Source organism: Sapajus apella, unplaced genomic scaffold, assembly GCF_009761245.1.
Source record: "Sapajus apella isolate SASKATOON/1434 unplaced genomic scaffold, GSC_monkey_1.0 scaffold9, whole genome shotgun sequence".
Taxonomy (NCBI): domain Eukaryota; kingdom Metazoa; phylum Chordata; class Mammalia; order Primates; family Cebidae; genus Sapajus; species Sapajus apella.
This window is the reverse complement of record NW_022436949.1, coordinates 13,501,865-13,528,672: the sequence shown is the minus strand read 5'-3', so window position 1 is coordinate 13,528,672 and position 26,808 is coordinate 13,501,865. Positions and strand designations below refer to the sequence as shown.

The 26,808-nt window shown below is 34.2% G+C and overlaps 1 protein-coding gene across 6 annotated transcripts in view; it reads left to right on the top strand.

Annotated features, from left to right (window-relative positions):
- Positions 1–26,808, top strand: part of PCDH9 (protocadherin 9) — a 908,561-nt gene that overhangs the window by 575,460 nt on the left and 306,293 nt on the right. For 3 of the 6 annotated variants that reach the window (XM_032277262.1, XM_032277261.1, XM_032277260.1), the window contains one exon: positions 6,152–6,227. In XM_032277262.1, the coding sequence (XP_032133153.1) occupies positions 6,152–6,227 (76 nt within the window). Of the gene's footprint in view, positions 1–6,025; positions 6,228–26,808 lie in introns of all 6 variants that reach the window. The other 3 variants (XM_032277259.1, XM_032277258.1, XM_032277257.1) reach the window with 1 other exon arrangement.

The following is a 26,808-nucleotide window of genomic DNA, read 5'->3' as shown; positions in this document are numbered from 1 at the left end:
CTAAACCACAATGAGTTTTGGATTTTATTAAAAGGAAATGTGTGCCTGCATTGATTTTAGATGGTAAGAAGCTATTAAGGAACTTATCATAGACTATCTTTACAACAGCTATTTATAAATCACAATTAAAATGTGTTCTTATAAAAATAAGAAAGTTCAAAATATTTCTAATGACTAACTATAAGAAATAGTGGTATTAAAATGAAGTTTCCACTCTCTGTATTTTTTAACTCTGGAATGATTTCCTTTACTACTTTGAGTATATATATATATATATATATATGAAAATATTTCAAATAAGGAAAAGTGAAATATTTATTGCATTTATACAGAGATAAAGCAAAAACATGTTTGAATATAAAACTTTCCCATGCTTTTGTATTTTACTTCATCATAAGTATTTTCTGGGCCGGGCGCGGTGGCTCAAGCCTGTAATTCCAGCACTTTGGGAGGCCGAGGCGGGTGGATCACGAGGTCAAGAGATGGAGACCATCCTGGTCAAAATGGTGAAACCCCGTCTCTACTAAAAATACGAAAAATTAGCTGGGCATAGTGGCACGTGCCTGTAATCCCAGCTACTCAGGAGGCTGAGGCAGGAGAATTGCCTGAACCCAGGAGGCGGAGGTTGCGGTGAGCCGAGATCGCGCCATTGCACTCCAGCCTGGGTAAAAAGAGCGAAACTCCGTCCCAAAAAAAAAAAAAAAAAAAAAAAAAGTATTTTCTGGCCAGGGTGTGTCTGTGTGTATAGACAGATATGTAGATATATAGTTAGAATGATAGATAAATAAATGACCTATTATTTCTTAAGGTTGGCAAGAGAACTTAATCAAAATTAGGTATAATATTTCCATGAGAAGATATTTAAACAATTCTCTATAGATAAAATTATATTTAAACAATTATAAATAACTGTTTTTTTTCTATTTTCATAATATCAATGTATAACATTATATTGGACAATTATTATTTTAAATGTCAGTCATTAATTAGATAATTGGTTTAGTTGGTAATAAGTGGCTTAGTGCTCAATTCATGTTGTTATTGTGTTACTTCAGAAAGCAAGGATCTTGGGATCTTTAATTGCAATGATTAAAAACTAGGTAAAGAAAGTGAAGAATAGAAGTTAGAATAACAGAGAAAGGATCAGAAAATTGTTTGGTATTCCTTAGCTCAAGGGAAAACCCATATACCATATATGAAATGTTTCTGTTCTTTTGGATTAAGCTCTAATTTTCTATAAGTGATCAAGATGAACAAGTAAAAATTGGGATATGTTTTATTATTACAATGATAATGTGTGGACATTTCAGTGTGGTCACTATAACTTTTTTGAATATCATAATCACATGATCAGACAATACTACTTTAAACACTTGGCATATGCATGGTTAGAACTTGGCTTATGCAGATTCACACATAAATACACATTAACAAAAACACAATTCAATTTAGCAAAATATTTACTAACCTGATTTTTATCTTTAACAATAGATTATAAATATTTTCTATGCCAATATATATTAATTGACATAACTGTAAGTATTGTATAATCTTTAATTATAGGATATCACATAACTTATTAGTGATTTATTAGACATTTCATGGTTTTCTTACCTTTAGACTATTTTATGCAAAGAAACAATGAGATTTTCCACCAAATCCTTAAGCATAGGAATTCCTCTAGATTTATAAGACTGAAATAGTAGGCTTGAATATGAGTCATTCACTGGTGAATGTTGTGCTATGCTAGAAAGAAGCACATAAGAGAAACATTCAAGCAATGACTGGGATTCCTTAGGTGACTCATTCTTTCAGTGATTCTTGAAGAACAATGCTCAGTGCAGAACACATACATATTCTTTAGGCATCTTGAATGTTTCTTCTTTTGTTTTTCTTGTAAGCTGCAAGAAAAAAGAATATTTCAGAGGTTCTCAAACCCAACCAGTATGTCACCTTCTGACTTGCAGGATCCTGTACACACCCATGTATGAACACATGGCACTATTAATTGTGTAGAGTAGAACCTCTGATATAAACTTTGCCTAATCAGAATTCATAGCAGCAGTCTTGAAAGAAAATAAAGTGTAGACTCCTTAGTAGACTCATCTCATTCCTTCTCAAGGCAGCCAGGAATCTGGGTCTAACCTGTGAATGATAAATCAGGTAAACAAATATGACATGCATACCATTAACCAGACAGAGGCAATAATAATAAAAATGTTTCCCATGGGAGAAAATTGAATGGGTAAGAAATAGATTTAGGAAAACAAAATGTAAGCGCCCAGCTCTGGAGAGGCTAAAGACGTCTCTATGTAATATGTTTTGTCCCACTTCAGCCAGTCAAGATTTGACTACATTTATAACTCAGACTGAGCTTATTTCCATAAAGATGAATCAAGATGCAGAATTTTCCAAGGCAGTAAGTAAACTCTTTTTCCTCTGAATATAACATTATGGATTTCTTGGAAGCCTAATGGGCAAGTCTTCACTTTCTCCAAGGAGAAAATGTATATTCTCGGTTTTTACTCTTTCCCACCCCACACTAAGAGCTGCTTCACCTCAGAGAAAGCCCTGAGTTGACAAGATCAATAGGGTGCATTGTGAGGCATGCCAAATTCTTTGAATCACATATTTCTCTTGTGAAAGAACAATACATTTTTTTTCTGGGATTAGGAAATCACATCTTTAAAACCAGCCAAACGTTGGCAGACCATAAGGTTAAAAAATGTAGTTTTAAATTTAATAATTATAACTACTTTTTATTGGCCGTCTCCTATGTGTCAAGTGTTGCACACCAGGAACACTATCTGTGATCTGCCATGTATTGCATACCAGGACCACTATTTTTAACAATACAATAATTTCACCAGCAGGTATTATTTTTCATCCTCAAAGCCAGCAACTCATTCAACAGCTATGAGATCTGGTCCTGGCTTCTTTTTAAATTGGTGCTCTGCAGTTTAACCTGAACAAGTACTACTGAGCCCTTAAACACACCAAAAATCCTTGTTTCCTACACCTTATTGGTTCTTGTTTTTCTACATTTCAATTTACTCAGATCCTCTCCTTACATCTGCCTTGATAGTTCAGACATTCTTTTGCATGCATCATAATTTATTATGATAAATTAAAGATGGATTGTTTCATCAATTTGCTTCATACTATAATAGCCATGTACAGATTCTTAATTCATATACGTTACCACTCTCCCTCCCATCAGACTGATAAATTATACACAATTCTGCCAATTAAGACTTAAATGTCTTTGGGTCAAAGTAATTCAGAAAGATTTTCATAAGTATCCATAAACATGATATCACTCCAATTTACAGTGTCTCATTGTGAATCATTTATACTAAATTTACATTTTTCTTATTCTCACTTATAAACTGTTAAAGAAATATAGTATAGTGTGTGGAGACCGATTCTAATAAGCTATATTTGAAACAGTTTTGGAAAACTAGGTTTTTCTTTTTCTTTTCAGTGTAAATTGTACCAGGTATATAGTAGATGCTCAGTAAAAAATTGTTTCAAGGACCACCTGCAAGAACTGCAGGATTAAGGTATAACTGGTGGTGCATATTGAAACATTTAATACGAGAAAGAAATAATTGTCCTTAAAACAGTGTTAATTATGTTTAAAAAATATCACAGATGTATTTTTTTCTTTTTTACTTCTATGAAACATATACCTCTTAATGGTTTAAAAGACATCCAGAAATGCTTTATAAAGGTTCAAGAACCATCTGTTTCATTGCTTTTCTCTTATATCTTGGCTTCTTTGTACTCACCAGAGATAAAAGGGATTCTTCGAGAGATAACACCAAAGATACATTAAAATCTATGAACTTTTTAGTAGATCAATTACTGTAAAAGCTATGTTTGACAGTTGTCCATAATAAGCAGTGTGGTTCCTAGTACAGTCTTTATCACTAAAGGATATTGATAGGTTGAGGGCATATTGAAACATAAATAGCAAATATTTGTGTTATTGGCATTCCCTGAAGGGTTTATATATATATATATATGGGAGTAAACACTACAATCAATAAGCATGGTAGCATGATCTTTCTTATCCAGGAAGAAATACATTTCAGATTAATATTCAAGCTTAGCTTGCCTTTTCTATAGCACTCACCTCGGCGCATTACAAAACCTTTGAGAAGGGAATGATGTTCTTGAGATATATGTGCATGAAGGTGAAATGTGCTACAGTGGCAATTAGTACATTTATGATTATAGTTTATGTGATGTTGGCATCAGTTCATTGAAAATGTACTGAACTATCAACTCATTTCACACAGATCATTGAAGAGCAGTAAAGTCATATCATCTTACTCCATTATGACTCTGAGCTGGATTTCAATCAGTGACTCACAGGAAATAGGCTCCGTTCTGTTATCAGTCTATCAGTACACATATATAGAGTTTCACTATACCTATTATACCATTTTGTTTCTAACTGCAATCATTTTTCTTTGAAATGGATACAATCTATAAATTGTCTCTTGAAAATTTTAGGTACTAGAAAATGATTATATTATACATTATATAATTGTATATTATATATATTTTAATCTGTACATTCATCATTTTATTAATTCTTAATTAAAGTAGTCACATGTGGCATGATATTTAAAGGTATTTTGGCTGCTAAGCAGAATGAAAATTTGGTTTATTCAAATAGCGCAAATGTACTGCTCTCATATAATTCCCTCAGGACTGAATCTCCACCCCACATAATTATAAATATCCTCAGAGATCACAGCAGCTACAAGTGCTTTTTCCAAAAGAACTAAACCAATCTGTGCTGAGAGAAACATTAAAATTTATTTTTTTATTTTTTATAAAATAGCTTTTTTTTGGTAAACATTACAATTTATTGCAGCAACCATGTATATACTTTAGGTCACATCAGAGAGTGACACTGGGCAAATAGCTGCCAAAGGGATATTCCAAATACCTTTCAACTAGGATATTCTATTCTAGTACCAGCCCAGCCAAAGGCTAGTATGACATCTAGGCCAATGGGCAAGAATAATTTCTAATTTAATCTCTTTTAAAATAAAGTTTTCTTTTTATGTATGCTAATAGCAATTGCATAGAACTTGCTTATTTAAAATAATAATTTTAGCACAGCTAGCTCAGTCAGTAGACCCTGACACTCTTCAAATAATAATTTTAATTAATTATTCCAATATTGTTTTAGGGACATTCACATGGGCACGGTGCCCTTTAAAAATAGCAGGCTGGCCAAGTGCCGTGGCTCATGCCTGTAATCCCAGCACTTTTGGAGGCTGAGGCGGGTGGATCACCTGGCATCAGGAGTTCAAGACCAGCCTGGCCAATATGGTGAAACCCCATCTCTACTAAAAATAGAAAAAATTAGCTGGGCATGGTGGCAGTTTACTTGAATCCCACCTGCTCAGGAGGCTGACGCAGGAGAATTGCTTAAACCTGGGAAATGGAGGTTGCAGTGAGCCGAGATCATACCATTGTACTCCAGCCTGGGCAACAGAATTGAATTAGTGTTTAAAAAAAAAAAAAAAGCAGGCAGTAGTGTAGGAGATATATTGATTACAAAAATTACCCTAAAAGCATCAAGTAAGCACAGCGTCTGGTCATTCAAAAGAAATGAAATGTTGCATTTTCTAAGTATTTATTTATATTTATCAAAAGCATATTTGCATATTTCATCTTATTTAAACTTTTTTCTGTAACTTTGCCAACTAGTGTAAGTTTTGTTTAGTTTTGTTTCGCCTTTCTTGTTACATTTTTCAAAGCCCTAACTTTAGTTTTAAGGTCTTGAATTATACAAGATTGAACTTCTTTTTGGTATTTTGCTGGTTGGACATTACATAGTAAATGGCAAATAATGAATACTTGTTCTTAGGTTTGTTCCTAGTTTTGTTTATTTTGCTTTTACATTGTGTCACTTGTTGAAAGTTTTTTGATTTTGTGTTCCACTAGACCTGTTTTATTTGGGAGGAGTGTTAATCAGCATGTCCTGTGGTCTTCTTTGTAGTCGCAGCGCCGTGTTACGTTTCACCTCCCTGATGGCTCCCAGGAAAGCTGCAGTGACAGTGGTCTAGGAGACCACGAGCCGGTGGGTAGTGGAACCCTGATCTCACACCCTCTTCCTCTGGTTCAGCCACAGGACGAATTCTATGACCAGGCCTCTCCGGACAAGAGGACTGAAGCAGATGGCAACTCTGACCCCAACTCTGGTGAGTCCCCTTCAAAATGTTGATTGCTTGGAGTTCTGGTTTTGTTGTACATTTGAGCTTTCGACAGTAATTGTTGAAGGGTACAAGGATGAACATTTGGTTGTTTTTTTGCTGGCTTTATTGTTGTTGTTATATTCTTTGAAATATACATTTAATATGCTTGATATATTTTTGGTTGTTCAATTGTATGATGTGTCTTCATTTTATGAACCATTAAAAAAGAAAAAAAGTGCTACAAATATAACTGAAAGAAGCCATTTGTTGCAAGATATTCTGATGTCAAAGATGTTACAATATTTGCACACATTTTAGAACTGCTAAAATACAGTTAAGTAGAATAGACTCAAAGAAAAAAAGAAATATCTATTTGCATATATAAATGTCCTATGAAATTTGATTTTCTAATGAACATTTTACAAAAACAAATGAAAAATATTAGGTTTAGAATTTGTCTAGCAGGTTTTCTGATTTTTACCAGAAAAATTTTGAAAAAGGATTATATCGTGATTAAAATAAGTGTAAAAGGAGATGACAATTTGGGGGTTTTATTTCCTTTATCATCTATTTGACTTCTTAGATAATTTACTTTCTACTAATATGTTGAGTGAGATATATTTGGCTAAAATCTTTATTCTCCACATGCCCATACCCCACTCCAGAAATCATTGCCTACTCCAAATAAGCATTGTTGGGGGATGTCTTCCTTGGCCTTTGGAGGAAATCTTGAGCAAGTGTAAAGCTTTTGCTAATAAAAAAAAACAGTATTTTACTTTTATTAAATACATAAAAGATCGTTTCATCAATTGTTATTTCCAGTCTAATGACCATAATTTCTATTTTACTTAAATTAATATTAATTTCTGGTGGAGTATGTTCATGGTGAGGAAAGCTATGCATGGGAGCTGGAGATATATAAGAAATTTGTGTACGTTTCTCAATGTTGCTGTGATCCTAAAACTCCTCTAAAAAGTAAATAATACAAATAATAATTATAGTAATGCAGCTAAATTAATCAGAGCAAAACGAGTTTTTGTTTGTTTAATCTTGAATATGCTCCAAACTGGCTGCCTGAGGTGGGAAATTGAAGTTTGATGACTTCCTCTTAATTTTCTAGTTATTTTGCTTTTTATTGTTTCAAACATGAAAATATCTCTGGCATTTCTATAGCATAAGTAGGAATACCAAAAGGAGGCAAAACATACAAAAGGGCTTTCTTAACCAGTTCTGTGCTAGTAATACTGCATTGGTGTTCTCTAACTTCCAGCACTTTAAATTGCCTCTTTTTGTCAAAAAAAAGGCAAGAGTTTTTTTTTTAGATATGCCTCCTCCCAATCCCCAGCATGTCCCCATCTTTGGAAATGTGTTCTCATTGGCAAATATAAGGCATGCAAAGTCACATTTTATTTTCTCTCTGCCGAGATTTTCTCTGCTGGAAGCAGTCTTTCAGGAGGATCTAAGTCAGCTACCTGCTAGCTCTGACTTTTGCTATTTCATGTCTTCTACCTTGGTCACATAAAGAAAACAGAAGTTCATCTTCTGATTTCACATATCTAGAGGAGCAGGGCATACCCAAAGAAGCCACCTCTTATTGCACTAAATTTGTGAGAACAAGAACTATCCTCTTTCAATTTCATGGTTCTGACCAGTGCAAGTACCACTGAATCTGAGTGGTTTCATTGAATCAACCTTCTCTTGACTTCTGTGAAGAGGTCTGTGTAGGTGGAATTCACACAGCTCTTTCTAAACTGCTTTTCTAGTCTCCAACTTCACCCTATTCAATTTTAAAACATCTCTTGTTATAGTAAAACTAAGAGTCTAACAGCTGATTCTTGGCCACCTTTTCTGTGTGTGTGAGTGGTTGGCTCTTCTTTCCTTTGGGCCTCAGACAAAATCAAACAAGAAAGAGTCCCATTTGAAAAATAGTTGCACAAATTGTTTTAGGATTTGTCTATAGAGTTTGCCAAAGTTGATTTACAAAGATATATTCAAAGTATTTGGAGTATGTGCTAGATAGAATATTTATAATGAATAAAATTAAGACAATGTTTCATGAATTATTTTTAGCCAGAATAATGAAATATTTTAGATGCATATGCAAGAATATCTGTGTACAGTAAATTTAATCAATGAATTTTAGAAACCAATGAATATCTGGGTAAATTTTTTGTTAATTAATTGAGAGATTTAAAATTTATTTCAACTAGAAAACAACAGCAGCTTTTTAAATTTAAAAGATGTAGGAATAAAATGAAAGTGGTATATTTTATTTGCCATAGAATTTTTTGTCTGTCAGCCAGGGCCAACTGAGAAGTATCTGTGTACAGAAAAAAATCACCAAATTATGTTACATATACCTTCACTATCATAGTAGCAACATATATGCACAAAAAATGAAAACTTCATTGATTCTCATAAGAAATCACACATTACTGAAAATATATTTGGAGAAAAGCAAAACTTAGGCTTATGTGCAAAGGCTCACTTAAATATATATTATAGCCTAACATGGCATCATGTGCTTGTAGTCCCAGTTATTAGAGAGGCTAAGGCAGGAGGTTCACTTGAGGTTAGGTTCCGGGGCAGCAGTGATCTATCATCATGTGGCTACACTTCAGCCTAGGAAAAAAGTAAGACCATCTTTTCCTCAAGTGTGTGTGTGTCTCAAAAAAATATGTATTATAATAAAAATGTGGTTTATGCTTTATAGCTTAGTTTTTAGAAATAGTAAATTCTAAGTTAAAGGCAAATGTATAAAGTTATGAAAAATTTATTGTTCAAAAGAATCATGATAATATTTCATTTCATTTTTGTTTGTCTGTCAGGAGATTCAGGGATACTTTGAATACTGTAATCAGAGCGTAACACAGTCTAAGATATATGTTCAAGAAAGAAAAAAATAAAACATGAATGAGATAAAACTAGCAGGTTGTTGATGGTTGGTAAGTTAATCTAGACCAAATATCTAGACCAAATGGACAGACAAGTTTTGTTTTGTATTTGTTTTTCTTTTTTAGGCTAGAAATAATTTTTACCAATATGGCTCTGCTTTCTCCTAGGCCCACACTTTAAAAAGCCCACATCTGAGTTTTCCAAGCATAGAAAAGGGAAAAGAAAAAGAAATATTTTGCCTAGCTTTTAAAGTGTGTTTAAATTAAGCTGTCCTAGGCCAAAATATTATCCAGTATGTATAACAATTTACTCAATGACTTCGACCGAGGCAGTAGCAATGGGCCAGGTGTCAAATGGAAAAGGATAGCAGAGGTTCTAAACTAGGAAAGTAAAAGCAAACAAACAAAAAGCTTTCAAACTAGCTTCAAGAAATCTCTAGAATTTTTAACAATCTAGTCACATGGGGAAAAAGACTCAATGGACAGCACAACCTTGGGCAGTCCAACATTCACCCAACACAGTGACATCACTCACAAGAATAATGATCAATAAAATGTCTTTAAACTGGAAAGAACAGGGCTTTTGGGTTGTAGCAGTGCCTTATTCATCATTAGGAAGGGGAAAAAAGAGAAAGTGGGGAAGTGAGGGGCCCTGAGAGCCCCTGGAGGCTAGCAGTTCTCTTGACATTTAATGGGACATAAAATTTTAACCTCCTTTGTAAATGTCTAGAGCAGACTTAATTAGAACAGCCTAGAAATATTAAGAGAGTCAAACTGAATGTTCATTCATATTAGGATAGAATTACTGCATATTATCTTTAAATTTTGCAGTCACATTTTTTGTAATTAACTTTGAGAGATTTATGAAGTGAAGTACGGTGATATTGATGCAGTGATCATCTCTAGAAATAATCTTGCTATTTAGTTCTCTATTGTCCCCTTTGATTTCAGTGGAGTTTTTTGACTGGGATATGGTAATTCTTGAAGAACTCTGATTTTATAGCAGGTAAAATGGGTTTCTGTTGGTGTCAGTATTATCAGTAGAAGTAGTAAGTAATTTTTATGGTACTTATCTAGATTTCTATTTTTTCAAATATGGTTCAAATAAAAAAATAATAGAGAGCTAATACTAATTTCCATAGTAACTATTTCCTTTAGGTATTTTAAAACAGGAATTGCTTCAAATGCTAGTATCATGTGGAGATACTAGTATCAAATGCTAGTATCACGTTTACATTTTTGTAAACTTCAAGCCTCAATATAGGTTTTTGCTTTTAAATACGCACATACATACATACACACACACACACACACACCCCAGTGACATTTGATCTAAGAATACTGATCTACAGTATTCTACTTTATTCCCAATTTTATGCTTTTGGGTTGTTAGAATTATCAATTTTATATTATAGCAAACTCTTCATTAAAAAAATAAGTAAGTGATGGAAGTATTTACATGCAATGTGAAAAATACGTCGCAAATTAAGCAATAATTGATAGGTTTTGTATGAATGATATTTCTGTAAATCTAAAGCATTCTCTACCATGTAAAGTATGACTCATATGTCACTAATTTTTGTGTGCTGGAAATACAGCTTTCATTTTTTTCTTCCATTTTTTTTATAACTTCTAATTGCCATTACATTGGTATGACTGAAACTTCACTTCTTTTTTACTTCAATTCCGGAGGATCATTAATATCAAAAGGAAGTGCAAAATTCTCAACCCTGGGTCATCTGTCCGCTTATGTGTCCATTGTTTCATCTGCCCAAAGGGGTCTCAAATTAGACTGACTTTATTCCAGTCCTCCTGGACTCTTTATGAAATTGTTGATACCTCATGCCATAGGGAAGGTAAATAGGTTTCTGTGAGTTTATCTTTTGACTTCCATGTCTAGATGGACAGCATGTATCATTACGCTTGGGGATATTCCTGACTCCCTGGACTCTAGGATGTAATCTAGCCTCAAGGACACTCTAATCGTAGTACTTTAGGTTTCTCTGAGTTCTGCTCAACAAACATGATACAGAATCTCTCCTCTTTATATTCCCTCGCCTTTCACATCTCTTTCTTCTTCCCAACTGGGTTGAGTGAATGTATTTAACATCTAGGATCAAGGACTCCCACTGATTTTCTTGATATTTTTTCCTCAAAAGTGCAACTCCTCTACTTTCTTTTTGCCTCAGCAACAAGAAAAATAAAATCTCATGATAGGTTTACAACTCTGCAAATCAACTAAATGCCTTCCTGCTGGTTCTTCATCCTATCTCATCCTAATCTAATTAATGAATGTAAAGCCAACATCTAGTCCAGGTGCTGTGGCTCATACCTTTAATCCCAGCCCTTTGGGAGGCTGAGGAGGGCAGATCATTTGAGGCCAGGAATTTGAGACCAGCCTGGCCAACATGGTGAAACCTGGTGTGTACTAAAAATACACAAAAATAATGAGTCGGGGGTGGTGGGTGTGCCTGTAATCCCAGCTACTCAGGAGGCAGAGACGCTAGAATCGCTTGAACCCGGGAGGCAGAAATTGCGTGAGCCGAGATGGCACCGCAGCACTCTAGCCTGGGTGACAGAATGAGACCCTGTTTCAAAACACACACAAAAAAAAGCCAATATATGTTGGCAAAAAGTGGAGTAGGCAAAGGAATACGTATATACATGTATGAAAAAATAAACCCAACATATATTAACATTTCAAAATTAATATCAAAAATAATTGTGTAAGATTATTGATAAAATGATTATATCAGCATTATATTTAATATACAGTGGATAGATATGAAAATGATAGACGAAAATAATTATTTCTCTTTTACCAAGTCTTTTATAAAAAACATATGTGAAGAACTTCCCTCCATTAATTATTGATTAGCATGAAATACAGTTCTTACAGGAAATGCGACATTCATACTTGATTTGAATATCAATTTACAGAATGAGCTGGTGCCCTAAAAACCTCTAATGATGATCTAGAATTGTGTTGGTTTGTCCCTTTCTTTGGGATCATAAAAGATATTAAAATTTTGAGATAATTGTAGATATAAGAGTGTGGGCTAGCTTTTAAATGTTATTTTAAAATTATTATTTGTGAGAATTAATAATGGAATTGTATTTTGTTTAAAGAAATGTATTATTGATAGTGATAGATTTGAAGAATTTAAAAAAGGAACAATATAATGTCTGGAATTTGCCTTAATGTCTATCCAAATCACAATAATAATAATGGTGGGAATACATTAAACAATAGAATATTAGTATTTGTTGAGATTGAGTGATGGTTATATGGGTGGTTATTACACTATGCTAAGTTTTTACATGTTTTAAATTTTACAAAATTCAAAGATTAAGTACGTAGTGGCAGACTGGTATAAAACTCAGACTCAATATATGAAATACATGAGCTCACATTTTATTTCCTCTTTCTTTCTCTATTGTTTTGTTCCAAAAATAAGGTTTACTGTACACTGTTCATGAGCATAGGCAGATGTTTTTGTATATAGCAAGCATATTTCATACGTTTAAGTATGTTTCTAATGAAGTTGCAATTAAGCAGAGATTTTTAGTAATTACATGTGTATTTGTAAGACTAGAACATAAACTGATAACTGCTCCTATTAAAGACCTTTTAAGTAAAATAAAGTCTTTCAAAACTTCCCCCTGCGGCTTAATAATAAAATTGTTAACCACAGACCTCTGTGCTTTCCTGTCTGTAGGGTGCCCAAGAGAAGTTGAAGGTAGGGTATGACTGGTATCCTTCTGTCAATCAACCAGATAGTGTCTCTGTGTTCTAGATATATCCAAGTTCTAGAGCACACTTAATCAACTGCCCTACATATGATGCACACATATGCAGTAATTATCGCACTGAATTTTGTTACCTTTTACTGCAGGCAAAGATTTATTCCATTCCCAAGTAGCAGTAAATCATATTTACTTAAGTAGTTAACTCATTAACATGATCATAAACTTTGTGTAAAATTCAATGAAATCATTAATTCTAAGAAAATGGTAAAATGATTTTCAATTGAGGATTCTTATTTTTTAAACAAATATAACTAGGATGATGAAAGAATTTCACTAATTTAAAGGCAGACAAAAGCAATTATGTGTTCAGATCAGGAACAGTTATTACCACTAATTCAAAATTAAGTCTTAATCTTGTCCCATTGAGAATCATGAATAGAGTTATTTCCATATCTGATATTTCTTTAAATGTTATTTTAAAGAATTTTCTGCTGTTTAATCATGTGCAAAATTATAAGTTATATTTACTTTGAGAAGCCTGCCTTCATGTGCCTCCGACTTTATCTAGACTGTTATGAAACAGTTGATGAAATTCTCAATGAGTATAGATTTCATGCCTGAAATTTGTGGTTAATATTTAATAAGTCCTATTTATGACCCACAAATTCATTCTAGTAAATATTTTGATACATTTCATATGATCCTACACTAATACTGTAAATAAGATAGTATTATAAGTAAACTGAAATTCAGAAAGTTTAAGTTATTTGTCTTAAACTACTGAGAATGACCTGGGTTCAGTGGCTCATGCCTATAAGTTTAGTGATTTGGGAGGCTGAGGCAGGAGAATAACTTGAAGCCAGGAGCTGGAGACCAGCATGGGCAATATGACAAGACCATGTCTTTAAAAAGAATTTAAGAAATTAGCCAAGTGCAGTGGTGTGTGCCTGTGGTCCTAGCTCCTGAAGAGTCTGAGGTGGGGGTTTGCCTGAGCCTTGGAATTTGAGCTTGCAGCAAGCTATGATTGTACCACCGCACTCCAGCCTGGATAAGATGACAAGACTCTGTCTCTTCAAAAAAAAAAGAAGGAAAAAAAAAAAGCCTACTTAGCCAGTAGGTGAGCCCAAGAATATAAACTTAGGAGTGTCTGACTCCACAGCTTTTGCTATTCAGAGAACCATCCTTCAGTGAAAACATGAATTAACATAGTATGTGACTCAATACAATCACTACTGGGATTGCATTTTTAATTATAGGGCAATAATCTTGTTTTTAAGAAGAAGTTTGAGAAATTAAAGGTTAACACAATGCTTTGGTCAAATAGTTTGCTGATAGGATAAACAACTTGTGAGAGACCAACTTCTGTAGTTTTTGGCGTTTTTGTTTGCTTTGTTTTTTGTTTGTTTTTAGTGTTAAATTAATAAAAATTTAGATATTAGTAGGACCCTATGGATCATCTGGTATAACAGTTTTTTATACAGAGGCATTAAAAAGGAAAGTGCTTTGTCTGAAGCCACATAGTTTATGAGTCTACAATAAAACCCATATATGCCGACTCCTATATCAGTGCTCTTTTCACTGAAGCAAAACTTTATCATGAACCTTATATCTTTTCCTCAAATAAAATAGGTCCAATTATTTGATTAGCAATTGTTTCTTCATTAACCTCTAAGGACTGTTTGCTCACTTTTCTATTTTTCATACCTAACCAGGTCTTGCATATAACAGGCTGGCAATGTATATTGTTTTGACTGAATGAATAAATGTGTTTCACAAATACCTGAGAATGTAATCAGACAAATTAAAAGTGCTCTATCAAGACAAAACCAACCAAACAAACAAAATTTAAAAAGTAGTACATCATGTTAACTGTGGGTATCTTCATTTCCTTTTTTTATTGTCTATATTTTCTACAATTTTAATAATTTTTAAAATTATAATTTTATATTGTAATGAGGTAGCATACATGGAAAGATATTTAAGGCTGAGAAAAAAATGATTTTTAAATTTTTTATATAAATATAATTTTATCTTCAAAAAATAGTCTTCCTATTATTCCTAAAAAATACATAATGCATATGCTTAGAAAAATTAAAAATTTTAAAGATTGGGCATGAGAGACAAGCTGTCATTTGGGAGGAAAACCAAATTTTAAAAAAAGACTCTAGAAAAATCTAGAAAGTAGAATTACTCTTTAAAATTTCAGTCCTACAAAATTGTGCAAATTTTAATATTCAAGAAAAAAGAACACTAACCATAAGACACCTAGGAAATTAAACATGAATTTGATTTTTTTGTCACAGTGTTCTGTGAAATACTTTTGTGAACCATGTTTCTAATTTCTGTTAGTATCTTAAGTTGAGCAAATTATGTTGATCCAAAGAAAATTGTTCAGAAGTTTCATATTGTCACCTGCTATATTCACTTCCCCATGGGAGCTTTGTAATAAATTCAGAATGATCCTACAATAGTGGCCTCTGAGTTGATGAATCTACATTTCCTTAGATAATAGTATAGGAAAAAGATATTCAACTACATTGGGATTTAAGTTCAAATGGAAAAAAATCTATTCTAAACATTTACCAATTAATAACATTTGATTGCCTTTTTATTCTATGACATTTTTTATTCTTTGCTTTCTTAGATATAATTTTTCCAAATCTAAGTTCACTTCAAAACTTATCTATTGCTAGCTATTTTTACCTCGAACTCACAGAGAGCAAACAATTTTCTAGAATAAAGACATCTAGATTACAAGTTGAATAGACATCTACGTATCTCTTTCTCTGTTTTCCATTGCTGCACAAGGAATTACTACAAACTTAGAAACTTAAAACCACACACATTTGAAATCTCAAAGTCTCTGTATATTATGAATCTGAGTATGGCTTAGCTGAGTCCTCTCTTCAGGATCTTACAGGACAGCATGCTCATCTGAAGGCTTAGGTGGGGAAGAATTTACTTCCAAGATTATTCAGATTGCTCACAAAATTCATTTTCTTGCAGTTGTAGACTCAGAGCCCCATCTGAGCCATCTTGCTGACTGTCAGCTGGGGATTGCCTTCAGCTCTTAGAGGTCATGCTCAGCTGCTAGCCATGTAGACATGTTAACATGACTACTTAGTTCTTCAAGGCCAGTAGAGAGACACGGTCTCTATAGTATGTCTGTATCAAGATAGAGTCTTATATAATGTACCATAACCATCAGAGTGATTTTCCATCATCTTTGCTTTATTCTGTTGGCTAGAAGCAAGCCTCAGGTCTCACCTACACCCAAGGGGAGGTGATCACAAATAGTCATAAACATCAGGAGGTGGGGATCATGAGGAGTCACCCTAGAGTTTGTCTGCCACGATCTATATTAAACTTTTAGAACTTATATTAAACTTATATAAATGTTACCTTGATCTATCTTAGTGTATATTATTCATTTGAAGTTTACATGATTTACCCATTTTTAAATTCATTTATCTGTTCATTCTGCAAACATTCATGTTAAGTCCATTATGTACTAGGTACTAAGTTAGGTTTGGGGGATAGACATTAAAATCAAGACTCAGTAACTTTAAACAGGTTCCATCCAGTTCAGAGCAAGTGTTCTTAGTCTGTGTTGCTTGTCCAAGAGGACCACAAATAGGTTTTTAGGAATCTGTGAGGCTCCTGAAATTGTTTTGCAGTTTTCTTCTATGAGCTGTGAGGCTGTGATGCTATGAAGATTTTATAAACCACAAAAAAGACAAAAAAAAAAAAAGGAACATTCATTTTTGTTGGAAAGTATTAGATAACAACAAAATTAGAATAAATACTTGTAAGTATACAAAAAGTGGGCTTTAGCATAGGATGAGCCTTGGATAAAGAATAAATAAATGTTCTATAGATAAAGTGATGCTTTAAACAAGTGACATGGTATGAACAGACATTACCTAAGTAAAGTCTGTGTGTATATGTTTGTATGTGTTTGTATGCAATGTAGGTTTCTTTGTCCTATCAAAGGTCATGGCCAGTAGGGCAAAGAAGTTAAAATTTCAGTGTCTTCAGAGCATATGCATGTAAAATTAGTATCAACATGGTCTTTAAGTCTCAGATATTTAACCACCAAAATGAGATTACTAATATCTGAGCATATTCTTATAAAAATTAAAGGACCTGATGCTCAATAAATGATTAACTGTTCAAGTAAATAACAGTAAACAAATTGTCACTTACTAGAACAGAATAAATGGATTGAAAGATAGGTTGAGACCAGATTTTGAATTTTGGAAAGTCTAGGATAGATTTCATTTGGATATAGGAGATAAGAGAAAAGGAAAAATTGAGAGTATTTCTTTGGTTTGCAAAATTTATCAGAAAATGGCATAATCAAAAAAGAATATAAAATAAAATCAGATTGGAATTAACTTTTTTCTTTTAATTTTAAAGTCTGGGCCGCTGGGCAAGATTATTTGGAACTAGAAATGTGATTGAGAATTGGAAATTGAAAACCGACAACATAGAAAGTGAATAAAATTCTGAGTATGATAATTAGAAGAGACAGAAGGAGTTCAAGAAGGAAATCTTAAACTTTGCAAACCTTATATTTAGGGCAGGCAGAGGTGGGGGCAGGATGGGTGCAAAGATCAAAAAATTAAGAACCTACAGCCAGAAAACTATTTGAAAGCTCCACGGATATTTGAGCTGTACACATAGTTAATGATGGATTTTTTTAGAGGTAATGTAGAATTGCAATTAAGAACACAGACTATAGAATCAGACTAACCTAGGTCCTAACTCATTGACCTCAGAGCCACAGGGTTGCTGGCGTATAATGCAGGCTTAATTTACAGAGATTACTACATTTAATTATCATTATTCTTATCAATAGATATTGAAAAGGTGTAGAAGCAGTAAAACATGTATCTTCATCATCGTTTGAAGCTTAAAACATTACCATGGTCAATTCGGAACTATAAAATCATTGTTACACTCTTTAAAAATAAGTAAAACTCTAGAAAATTGTTAGTTTCAAATTCTAAAATTTTATTTAAAAAAATATTTTTAAATAACTTTTTCTTTGTATTTATCATGCTTGATGGGGGCTCTAAAACATCCATTTTCTAAAGACTAATACATAGTAAAACATATTTTTGTTCCAGTGTGGTCATTGTTTTTCTTAAAGACAGTTATGCTCACTTTATTACTTTAAAGGATTTCTTATAATATTAAATTTTCACAGTATATGTTTATGTTTTGCTACCATTTTATTTTAAAAGGGGGTACCACAGGATAATTTTCTAGAATATTACTTAATGTAGTTAAGCTGTTGATATAAAACAAACCGGGACACAGTTTTCTCTGCTAAAAGTTGTCAATCTCATCAATTTCAAATATGACTTTATTTCTAAAACAAGAATTATCTTTGAATATTGTTTATTATAAAAATTTAAGGTTAGTCATATTTTATCATGTTAAACTTCTTTAAGGAGTCAGTAAATATAGTGTGCTTAGTATGATGGAAAAATCTATAGTAGCAATATGCCTCCTAGTGTAAAGTAAGGGTAATGTCAACTTTCCCTGGTGTACTACTTGTAATCTCATTTCCATAGTTGCTGTCATGTGATCCATTCTTCTAAGAAGTAATAAAGGGAAATGGCATTTACTTAACCCTGGATATGTAATCTTCCCTACGGAAGAAAATTATTATTTGTATATCCGTGTTTATAGTAATTTGAGAGTGGTAAAAATGATAGATAAATGGATACTCAAATCAGTAACTGTATCTAAAAATAAAGAAACTTGCTGATATCAGTAACTGTTAGAAGTACAAAATACCTCAAAATAAAGTTATATCACAGAAAATGAAATCTAATTGTACAGAAAATATTCTTATAATATAAAACTAATATCTTTATTTTTAGATACATATAAACATACACATGCACCTTAAAAATAAATAAAATTATCTAGAATTTCAAAACAATTTGAAATTTTTGAAGAAACCAATTTGTCTAAACTCTCCCAAATTTACCTTAACACTATTTTGACAGGTATTTCTGCCAGCGATTGAGAATTACTCAGATTAGTGTGTCTGACAAATACATGAGTGCCCAGATTTTAATAACACTAAGGTTGCCAGGCAAAATATACAATGTCCAGTTATTGCAGGACTTTACCTTAGTTCAGCTAAAGGTGAGGTTCTTTGTCCCATGGCCACAAAAATTCAGGCTCACAGACAATTTGAATGGTAAGACAGGGTTTTATTGGGTGAAAAGGAAAAAAAAAAGGGAGAAACAGGGACTCTCACTAGGCCAAAGTCCTTTCTAGAGTGTTTCCCACCCAGCCTTTGAATCCCAGGTTCCACTCAGTAAGTGGAGGGGCCAGGCTCCTCTCTGTGGCAAACCTCAGAAACTTCCACTGAGGCTCTACCTCAGTGGGCAGGCTGGTTGGAGTTTCTTCAGGGATGCCCTCTGACTTGCCTTCTCCTTCCTCCCTCTAAAGAAATACATCTAACTGCCTTTAAAGATAAAGGCGAAGACCAGCTTCCTGCTGACAGGGGGGTGCTGTTTCGGGGAAATGGCAGTCAGAGCTTCCTCAGAGGCCTGTCTTCTAAGGGTTCCTGGCAGATGAGGCCATAGTCAGAGGCGCCAGTTGCATGACTGGAGTTTGATGGCCTGAAGGCAAGAACAGACAAACCCGGTTATTAGAAAACATGTATGAAAATGAAACAAGTAGAGGAGTAAAAACAGCTCAAAAATTCCAAGGCCCTTTACCAGTTTGCACAGGGAGAGGTAAGCCAAAAACCTGACTGGTTAAAAAAAAGAAAACCTTTACCCTTTTTGCTGGTATGTTGGGCTTCTAGGTTCTCTTCCCTTGAGCCCAAGGCTTGAGAAATTAACTCTTTCTAGTTTGGAGGATGCATCTGACGGGAGTGTCCTGCAGTAGACACAATTACCTATCAGGGAAGAGAGAACTGAGGAGAAGAAAGGAAAAAGAAAGCATTTTTAAAGAAGTTCCAAGTGTTCAACATGTACTTGAAAGGGTCACATAAAGAAGATGAGTGGCTACCCATCTAGAAAGAGGGGAGCAGGCATCTGTGGTTCGCTTCTCTTCCTGGCAGATTTGCAGGGTATGTGAGAGAGAGAGGGAAGAGTGCCCTCTTTTCATCTTCCATCCTTGCATCCCCAAATTCCAGTGACTTTGGCAGGTGCCACCATGAGTGCAAACGTGTCTTGCACCCACAAAGCAGGAGGGCCTAGAGAAGAGGTATTAACTGCTCTCACCTATATCTCTTTCCCACCTACTGTCAGTAGCCTTGGCGTTCCCTAGACCTCATTTATGCCATGGGCATTAACGTGGCCTTTATCCATGAAACAGGAAGCCTGGGCTTGGCTTAATCGGCAGGAATCAGCCACGCTCACCTGTGCTGTGCATTTTCATCTCTGTCGCCATCTGCCTCTGGATTCCTTAGATCCAGTTTTCCCTTCTAGGGATATGGCCTGAAGCTTGGAATTCAGTCTGGGACAAAAATGTGTCTAGGGGAGTTGCATGGAATCCTTATAATAAGCTGAATGCTAAGGTGAAACTTCAGAACTGAGTCCTCTTCCAACAAGGGAGAGGAAACAATATCTTGTGACATACTGAGATACCTGGTAGCTATAGTTATGCTTGCCAGGATTTGCGTGCATGGTACTTGGCTTTGGCTAGCTCCCTTGGTCCTACTTTCCCAGAAAGGAAACCTCCAAGTGATAGGCGTCCTATTTATTCCCATCACCTGGCAGGACTTGCAGGATATTTGCTCAGAACTAAAATATTAATCGAGATTTTTACATTACCCTTCCTTCTTGTTCTTTCTGAGCTGCAGCCGGAGATTGCTGGTTGGTTCACAGGAAGAAACAGGGTTAGTCCAAAATGTAGGAAAAACTTAAAAACAACTAATGAGTTTAGAATTTAATGATGAATATATGGTAAGTTTTGAAACATGATTTCTCTCTCTCCAGTCCTGTTTGTTAAAGAAAAAAGACAAATTTGATAGGAATGAGTGGTTTACAAAATAGACGTTAGTCTTATACTTAGCCTGATTGTTTGTATAAAGTACAGCAAGAATAATTATTTCTACATAGGCCTTTTGGATTGGCTTTGATGGAAGTCTGTTCCACAAGAATCTCAGATAAGATCATTTAAAGCCAAGCCCAACCATGAGTTTATATCCTCAAATACATGTGAGTTGGGTGATCCTCCCCTCTTGAGGTCCCAAGATAAACGTAGAGCTCCTAGACTGTTAGAAGTAACATTAGGGGCCCTCTGAAGTATTTGAAGCCAACTTCCAGGGAAGACAATTTTAAAACTGAAGTTTGATTTTGAGAAGGCTGTTAAATATTAGAGGTTTAAAACACTTGATATTATGAAATAGAATTCCAGATTACCATAAGTTATTTATTTCACCAAAATGATGACTGAGAAATTTTAAAGACGCAAAAACCTTTTATAACCCTTTACAAATTTTACCAAAGAGCAGATTAGCACCTTAAGAAAACCTTGTTAGGCTTTCATTTCAATGCTCAATTTACAGAAAAACCATAAAATCCCCTTTTCTGAATGTAGTCAATAAGTTCACACAGAGAACCTCTTCTGCAAGGTTAATTTCCACAATTCCTCCACCACTTATTTGGACCTTCAGCTTTTTCCTAATTTAACTCAAAACAATCCTTTAGCCTGAGGCCAAAGTTTACATTCCCACGCCTTCTTATAACCTTATACTATAAAGCCCGTTTTACTGTTCTTACACACCTTGCATGTAAATCTATTTCCGGTAGTTTCAATTAACTCCTAGCGATTTTTAACTTTAAGGTAACACTTGGTAAGTTGCTTGGTAAGTAAAGGTAAAACTTGGCAAGTTTATAGTGTAACCATATACTACAAAGCACATTTTACTGTTCTTGCACACTTTGCATGTGAACCTAGTTCCAGTAGTTTCAAATTAACTCCTAGCAATTTTTAACTTTACGGTAAAACTTGGTAAGTTGCTTTAATTGGGTGCAAACTGCAGCCAAGGTTTGCCTTCTTAGTTAAGGGTATGGTTAGTTTCCTGTGTCCCCAGGCCTTGCCCATTGTGAAGCCTGCAAATCAAATAGTTCTCAAACCCAAAAAGCAGTTTGCAACTTCAAAACACTTAGCAATCTGACCTGTGTTTTACTAATAGTCTTTAGGGCTGTTTTTATTTCTTAAAGATTAGTCATGTGAACTAAAAGGTACCACAACTTTTACTTTCCCTTAAAAAATGTATTTTATCCCAGCACTTGTCTTACTTTAGGCCAAATTAATTACAGCTCTTTTTACAGACATCACACATAGTATATACACAGGCAGGCCGAAGAAAGTCCATTAGCCGGGTGGGACCCTCGTAGAGACAGGGCTAGGAGAACATGCAGTTATCTAACCTGAGGGGGTTCATCCCCTAAGGCAGGATTGTTAAATGAAGACTTGCCAAGTGGTCCAAGATGTAAAGCAAGATGGAGGCTTGCCACACAAATCATACAGACATGCAAAGCACATCAGATTGGCCACAGCCCAAGACTAGCCCCACAAATCCTTTTTCACAATAAAAGCTTTACAGAAAATATAAACAGTGATAGTTGAGGGGCCTAGTCTAATAAAGGGGGAAAAGGATTTTAAAGGTTAACTGCTGTCTGGGGTGGAGAAGAGGAAAGAAAAAAGGTTTAAAAATGCCAGGGGAAGAATCTCTTATTCTCATACAAGTGGTTCCTTCACCAGGGAGATAAGTTTAAGCTTATTTACTGCCCGTTAGAGTTAAACTCCTTAGCTGGTGACGAGGAAGTCTGCAGCAGTGTTGAGTGGCTGGTAGCTGGCAGGACCCTTGAGCCGGACGTCCCAGGCCTGGCAGGGAGTGGGAATGGAGGAGAGCTGCTGTTTGCTGAACCCTCCCAAAAGAGAAAAGGCTATAAAAAGGCCTGGTAGAAGCCTGAGGATGAAAAGGCTTAGAAGCAACAGTGAAAGGTTTGGAGTCCCCATTTCATTCACCACTTCTCGAGCCCCCATGTTGTTGGCCAAAAATGTTGCAGGACTTTTCCTTAGTTCAGCTAAAGATGGGGTTCTTTGTCCTAAGGCCATGAAAATTCAGGCTCACAGGCAATTTGAATGGACAGTAATGCAGGTTGTTATTAGGTGAAAAGGAAAAAAAAGGAGGGGGGAGGAAATGGGGACTCTCACTAGGCCAGAGTCCCTGCAAAAGTGTTTCCTGCCCAGCCCTCTGAATCCCAGGCTCCACGCTGGAAAAAGAGAGGCCAGAATCCTCTCCACTGCAAACCTCATGAACTTGCAGAGGCTCCATCTCAGTGGGCAGGCTGGTTCAAGATTCTCCAGGGACCCCCTACCACCTGGCTGTCTCAGAGTTAAATTTGAATTTCAGATAAACAATTAAACTTTTTAAGTCTAAGTATGCTCCAAATATTGCAATATTTCGTTATTATTCATTGTTTCTCTGAAATTCATATTTAATTTGTTCTACTGTATTTTATCTAGCAATTTTACGATTTATATTATAGTTATTTGCAAGTCCAGAAAACAACACTATAACATTAGAATTTCAGTTTGCTTATATATTTAACACTGTAAATGCATTGCTCTATCATGGAATGGTGACTTTGATGTTGGTCTTTTACTGGTTGTGGCAAATAGAGTTTCTGATTAAAATTTTTGATGCATAATTTGGTTTGTTGTTTAATGGTTCTTTTGGTACATCATATTTAAAAATTCTTTATATATTTATTGATTTTTACATATTTTCTTTATTCTCATGATCTAACCTCTAGAATTCAGGATGAAACCACTCTTTAAGGTCCTTCGTCAACATAGAATGAGGTTAGGAGAGGGAGATATTAAGACTAAATTTGTTTCTAAAACTTAGGTTAAATATCCCTGCAAATATATCCATGGAGAATCCATAAATTACACTTTTAACACATCTCATTTAAGAGACTGAGGGAAAGCGTATGTAGTGGTTAGCCGCTGTAGAGATAGTACAAATGATATCTCTTCTATTTGCCGCCTACATAACCTTAGGCAGGTAACTCTGACATGTCATACAGATTGCAATAGGTATGTAACCCACTTAGAATAGTTCTAGGTTAATAATAAGTCTTCAATTATGTTAGCTTTTATTATGAAAATTAAAGTCAAGTGACAATTAGCTAAGTGCACTCTTTGGCTTCAATTCTGTCTTCACAACAAACAAGGAAAGAAATATTAGACCAATCTTTCCTATATTCAAATTTCTTGGTAATTAGTTGAAGAAAGAAAAGCATTCTTTTAGTGTATGTTTAAACAAGATAATCTTAGCTCTTCACTTCACTTTACTTATATAGACAGTCAATATTTTTCTAAAAATCACGTGATTTAGCACCAATTATTTGCAGAATGACACAGTTTTAGCTTAAAAACAGCTTTGAATAATAACATGGAGGGATTTGGATATTTTTATACGTTCAACCCAATTGTCTCAAATAGGTTTAATGATGAGCTTTGGGCTACTTATGAGGAACATGAATAAAAATCTTATGATATTCCAGACTCCCAATCTTTATTTGAATTTTAGACCTTTACAAACTTATTTCTCTTAATTAGCCAGAAACAACTTTATTTCTTTGTAATTATTAATAATTTGACTTCAAGTCAAATCTGCCAAAAAGCCAATATATTATACTTCGGATGAATTTGCCAGTTAGTCTATGCAAATGAAATGTCTGATTAAAAATAAAATAATAATTTTTATTCAAGTGCACAATGAAAGGAAAAAGTTAAACTATGAAGTTTCTAAAGATCAGGCATTCGTTTCATTGATTTTTTTTCCATGTTTTTGTGTTTTGACATTAACAGGTATTTTGTCAGGCCTGAACATTCTACTGAAAACCTTTTTCACATGAAGAATAACATAAGAAAACTTGAACTAGCTTTTTAAATTTTCCATGAATGAAAAAGAAAACTGCTTGAGTCAAGAAAAAGAGTGCATTATCTTTTATGTTTTATAAGATGGAGTCTTAGACGATGCATAGCCTGACAATTGTGAAACTATCTAGAGACCAAAAACAGATGTAGAGACCCCACAAAACATGCTCAGACTTAAGAAAGGTATCATTCTGTCACAAGAGGAATGGTGCTTCATTGGAATGTTTTTCAAAGCCTCTCTTTATTAGGAAAAAAATATTTTTAGCATGAAAGAAGGTGCTTCATTCAGGAGAGGATGTTGTGTTCTGATTTAAGCTGCTTAAGAAATAGCTATAGAATACCTAACAGTAACTCTTCACTAATCTCTCCTAAGTGATAACGATTGTGTAGTAGAAGATTATGATTTAAAATAAGAAGTTCAGGTATTTTGAGCCAGAAATACCAATACTCCACAGGCAGTAAAATCTTGACATAAGCGGCAAGCAGCATAATAAAGAGGAAAGAGAAATCGGCCTATATTCTATCAATTTTACATCTTGCTAGCACAATCAGAGGCTTTTTGGTGCTTTAGTTCATTTATTGTTCAAAAAGGGTATAAAGTATGAAGGTATTTTATGATCTGCAGGGCTCTAGGAACACAAGCTTCAGAGTCAAGCAAATTGAAGTTGACACTGGCCCTGTACTTTCAAGTTAGGTTGTGAAGTCTAAATGCTCTCTCTCTCTCTCTCTCTTTCTCTCTCTTTTTCTCTTTCCCTCTTTCCCCTTACCCCTCTTCTCTGTCTCTGTAGGATAATAATATAAATATTTTAGAGTATGAATATTTGATGCATTAGTAATAATATAAGCAAAGTGTGATGAATAAGATCTGGTAAACAAGAAGTACTAAAAAATGCCAGTACTATTGCTATTAAATAAGGAGGAAATGCTACATCTCCTTACTGGTTCAGTGTTCACATACCTAGTCCTTCTGGTATGATGCTTCTAATCAAATTTGAGTGGATAAGGTGAAGAGAAAATTTGGATAAAGGCCTGTGTATGAATGAAGTATCAGCATTTATATTTTATGAATATACAAAATATTGACTGTTCAGCATTTGATTTGCTTTTTTGTTCTCAAAATTAAATACCTTTAATAACTTTTAAAAAATATATAAAATCAGAAAAAAGGCATGTACATAATTATGGCAGTTTAGGTGGTATTGAATAAAGGGTGTTAAAATTCTCAAAACAGTCAGCTATTCAAAAATATCTGCCAAATACATATACAAAGTATGCATTTTCATAAACAGTTTTCAAAACTAGAATCCTGCCTTTGTTTTCTGTTATATTTATCTTCACATGATAGCAATTCACAAATTACTAAATTAAGTTACAGTAACAGACATTTGAGTTATAGTGGTGGTAGCCTGTAGTAAAATAAAAGTTCTACAAAGAGATAACTATGAAATAAAACATTAACTTTTCTTAGAATACATTTTAAGTTAGTAAAAAGAAATATATTTATATTAATTTACTTTATATTTATTAACAATGCTGTTGATACATAAATCAATTTTCTATTTGGTTTGGAGCATATTTTTTTTATTTTCTATATGCCATTTGGGTCTCCCAAATTAACTGCAGGCAGGCAGACATTCCTGGTCTTTAGGAGAAAACTTATTATGTGGCGTTTACTTCCTCATGTTCATTGGATTATATAAACAGCTAGTTTATGTAGCTATTGAGTGTTTCCCACATCTAGCATTATATGCCACAATATGATTATCCTCGAAAGATTGTACTCAATAGCAATTCCTGACACCCACTTGAAGATCTCATTTAATACATGCCAAGTTGGGGTCTCCTTAGAATGAAAATGAGACAGTAAAGGAGACCCCGTGAGGTCCCGTAGTGAATCTCTTTGCTGTAATTCAAGGCTGTATTAGATAAATATCATCTTCTCTCTGTTTTCTGCAATGACAGATACATTTTTCTTCTTACAATTCAAGATGCTAATTTTGATGCAA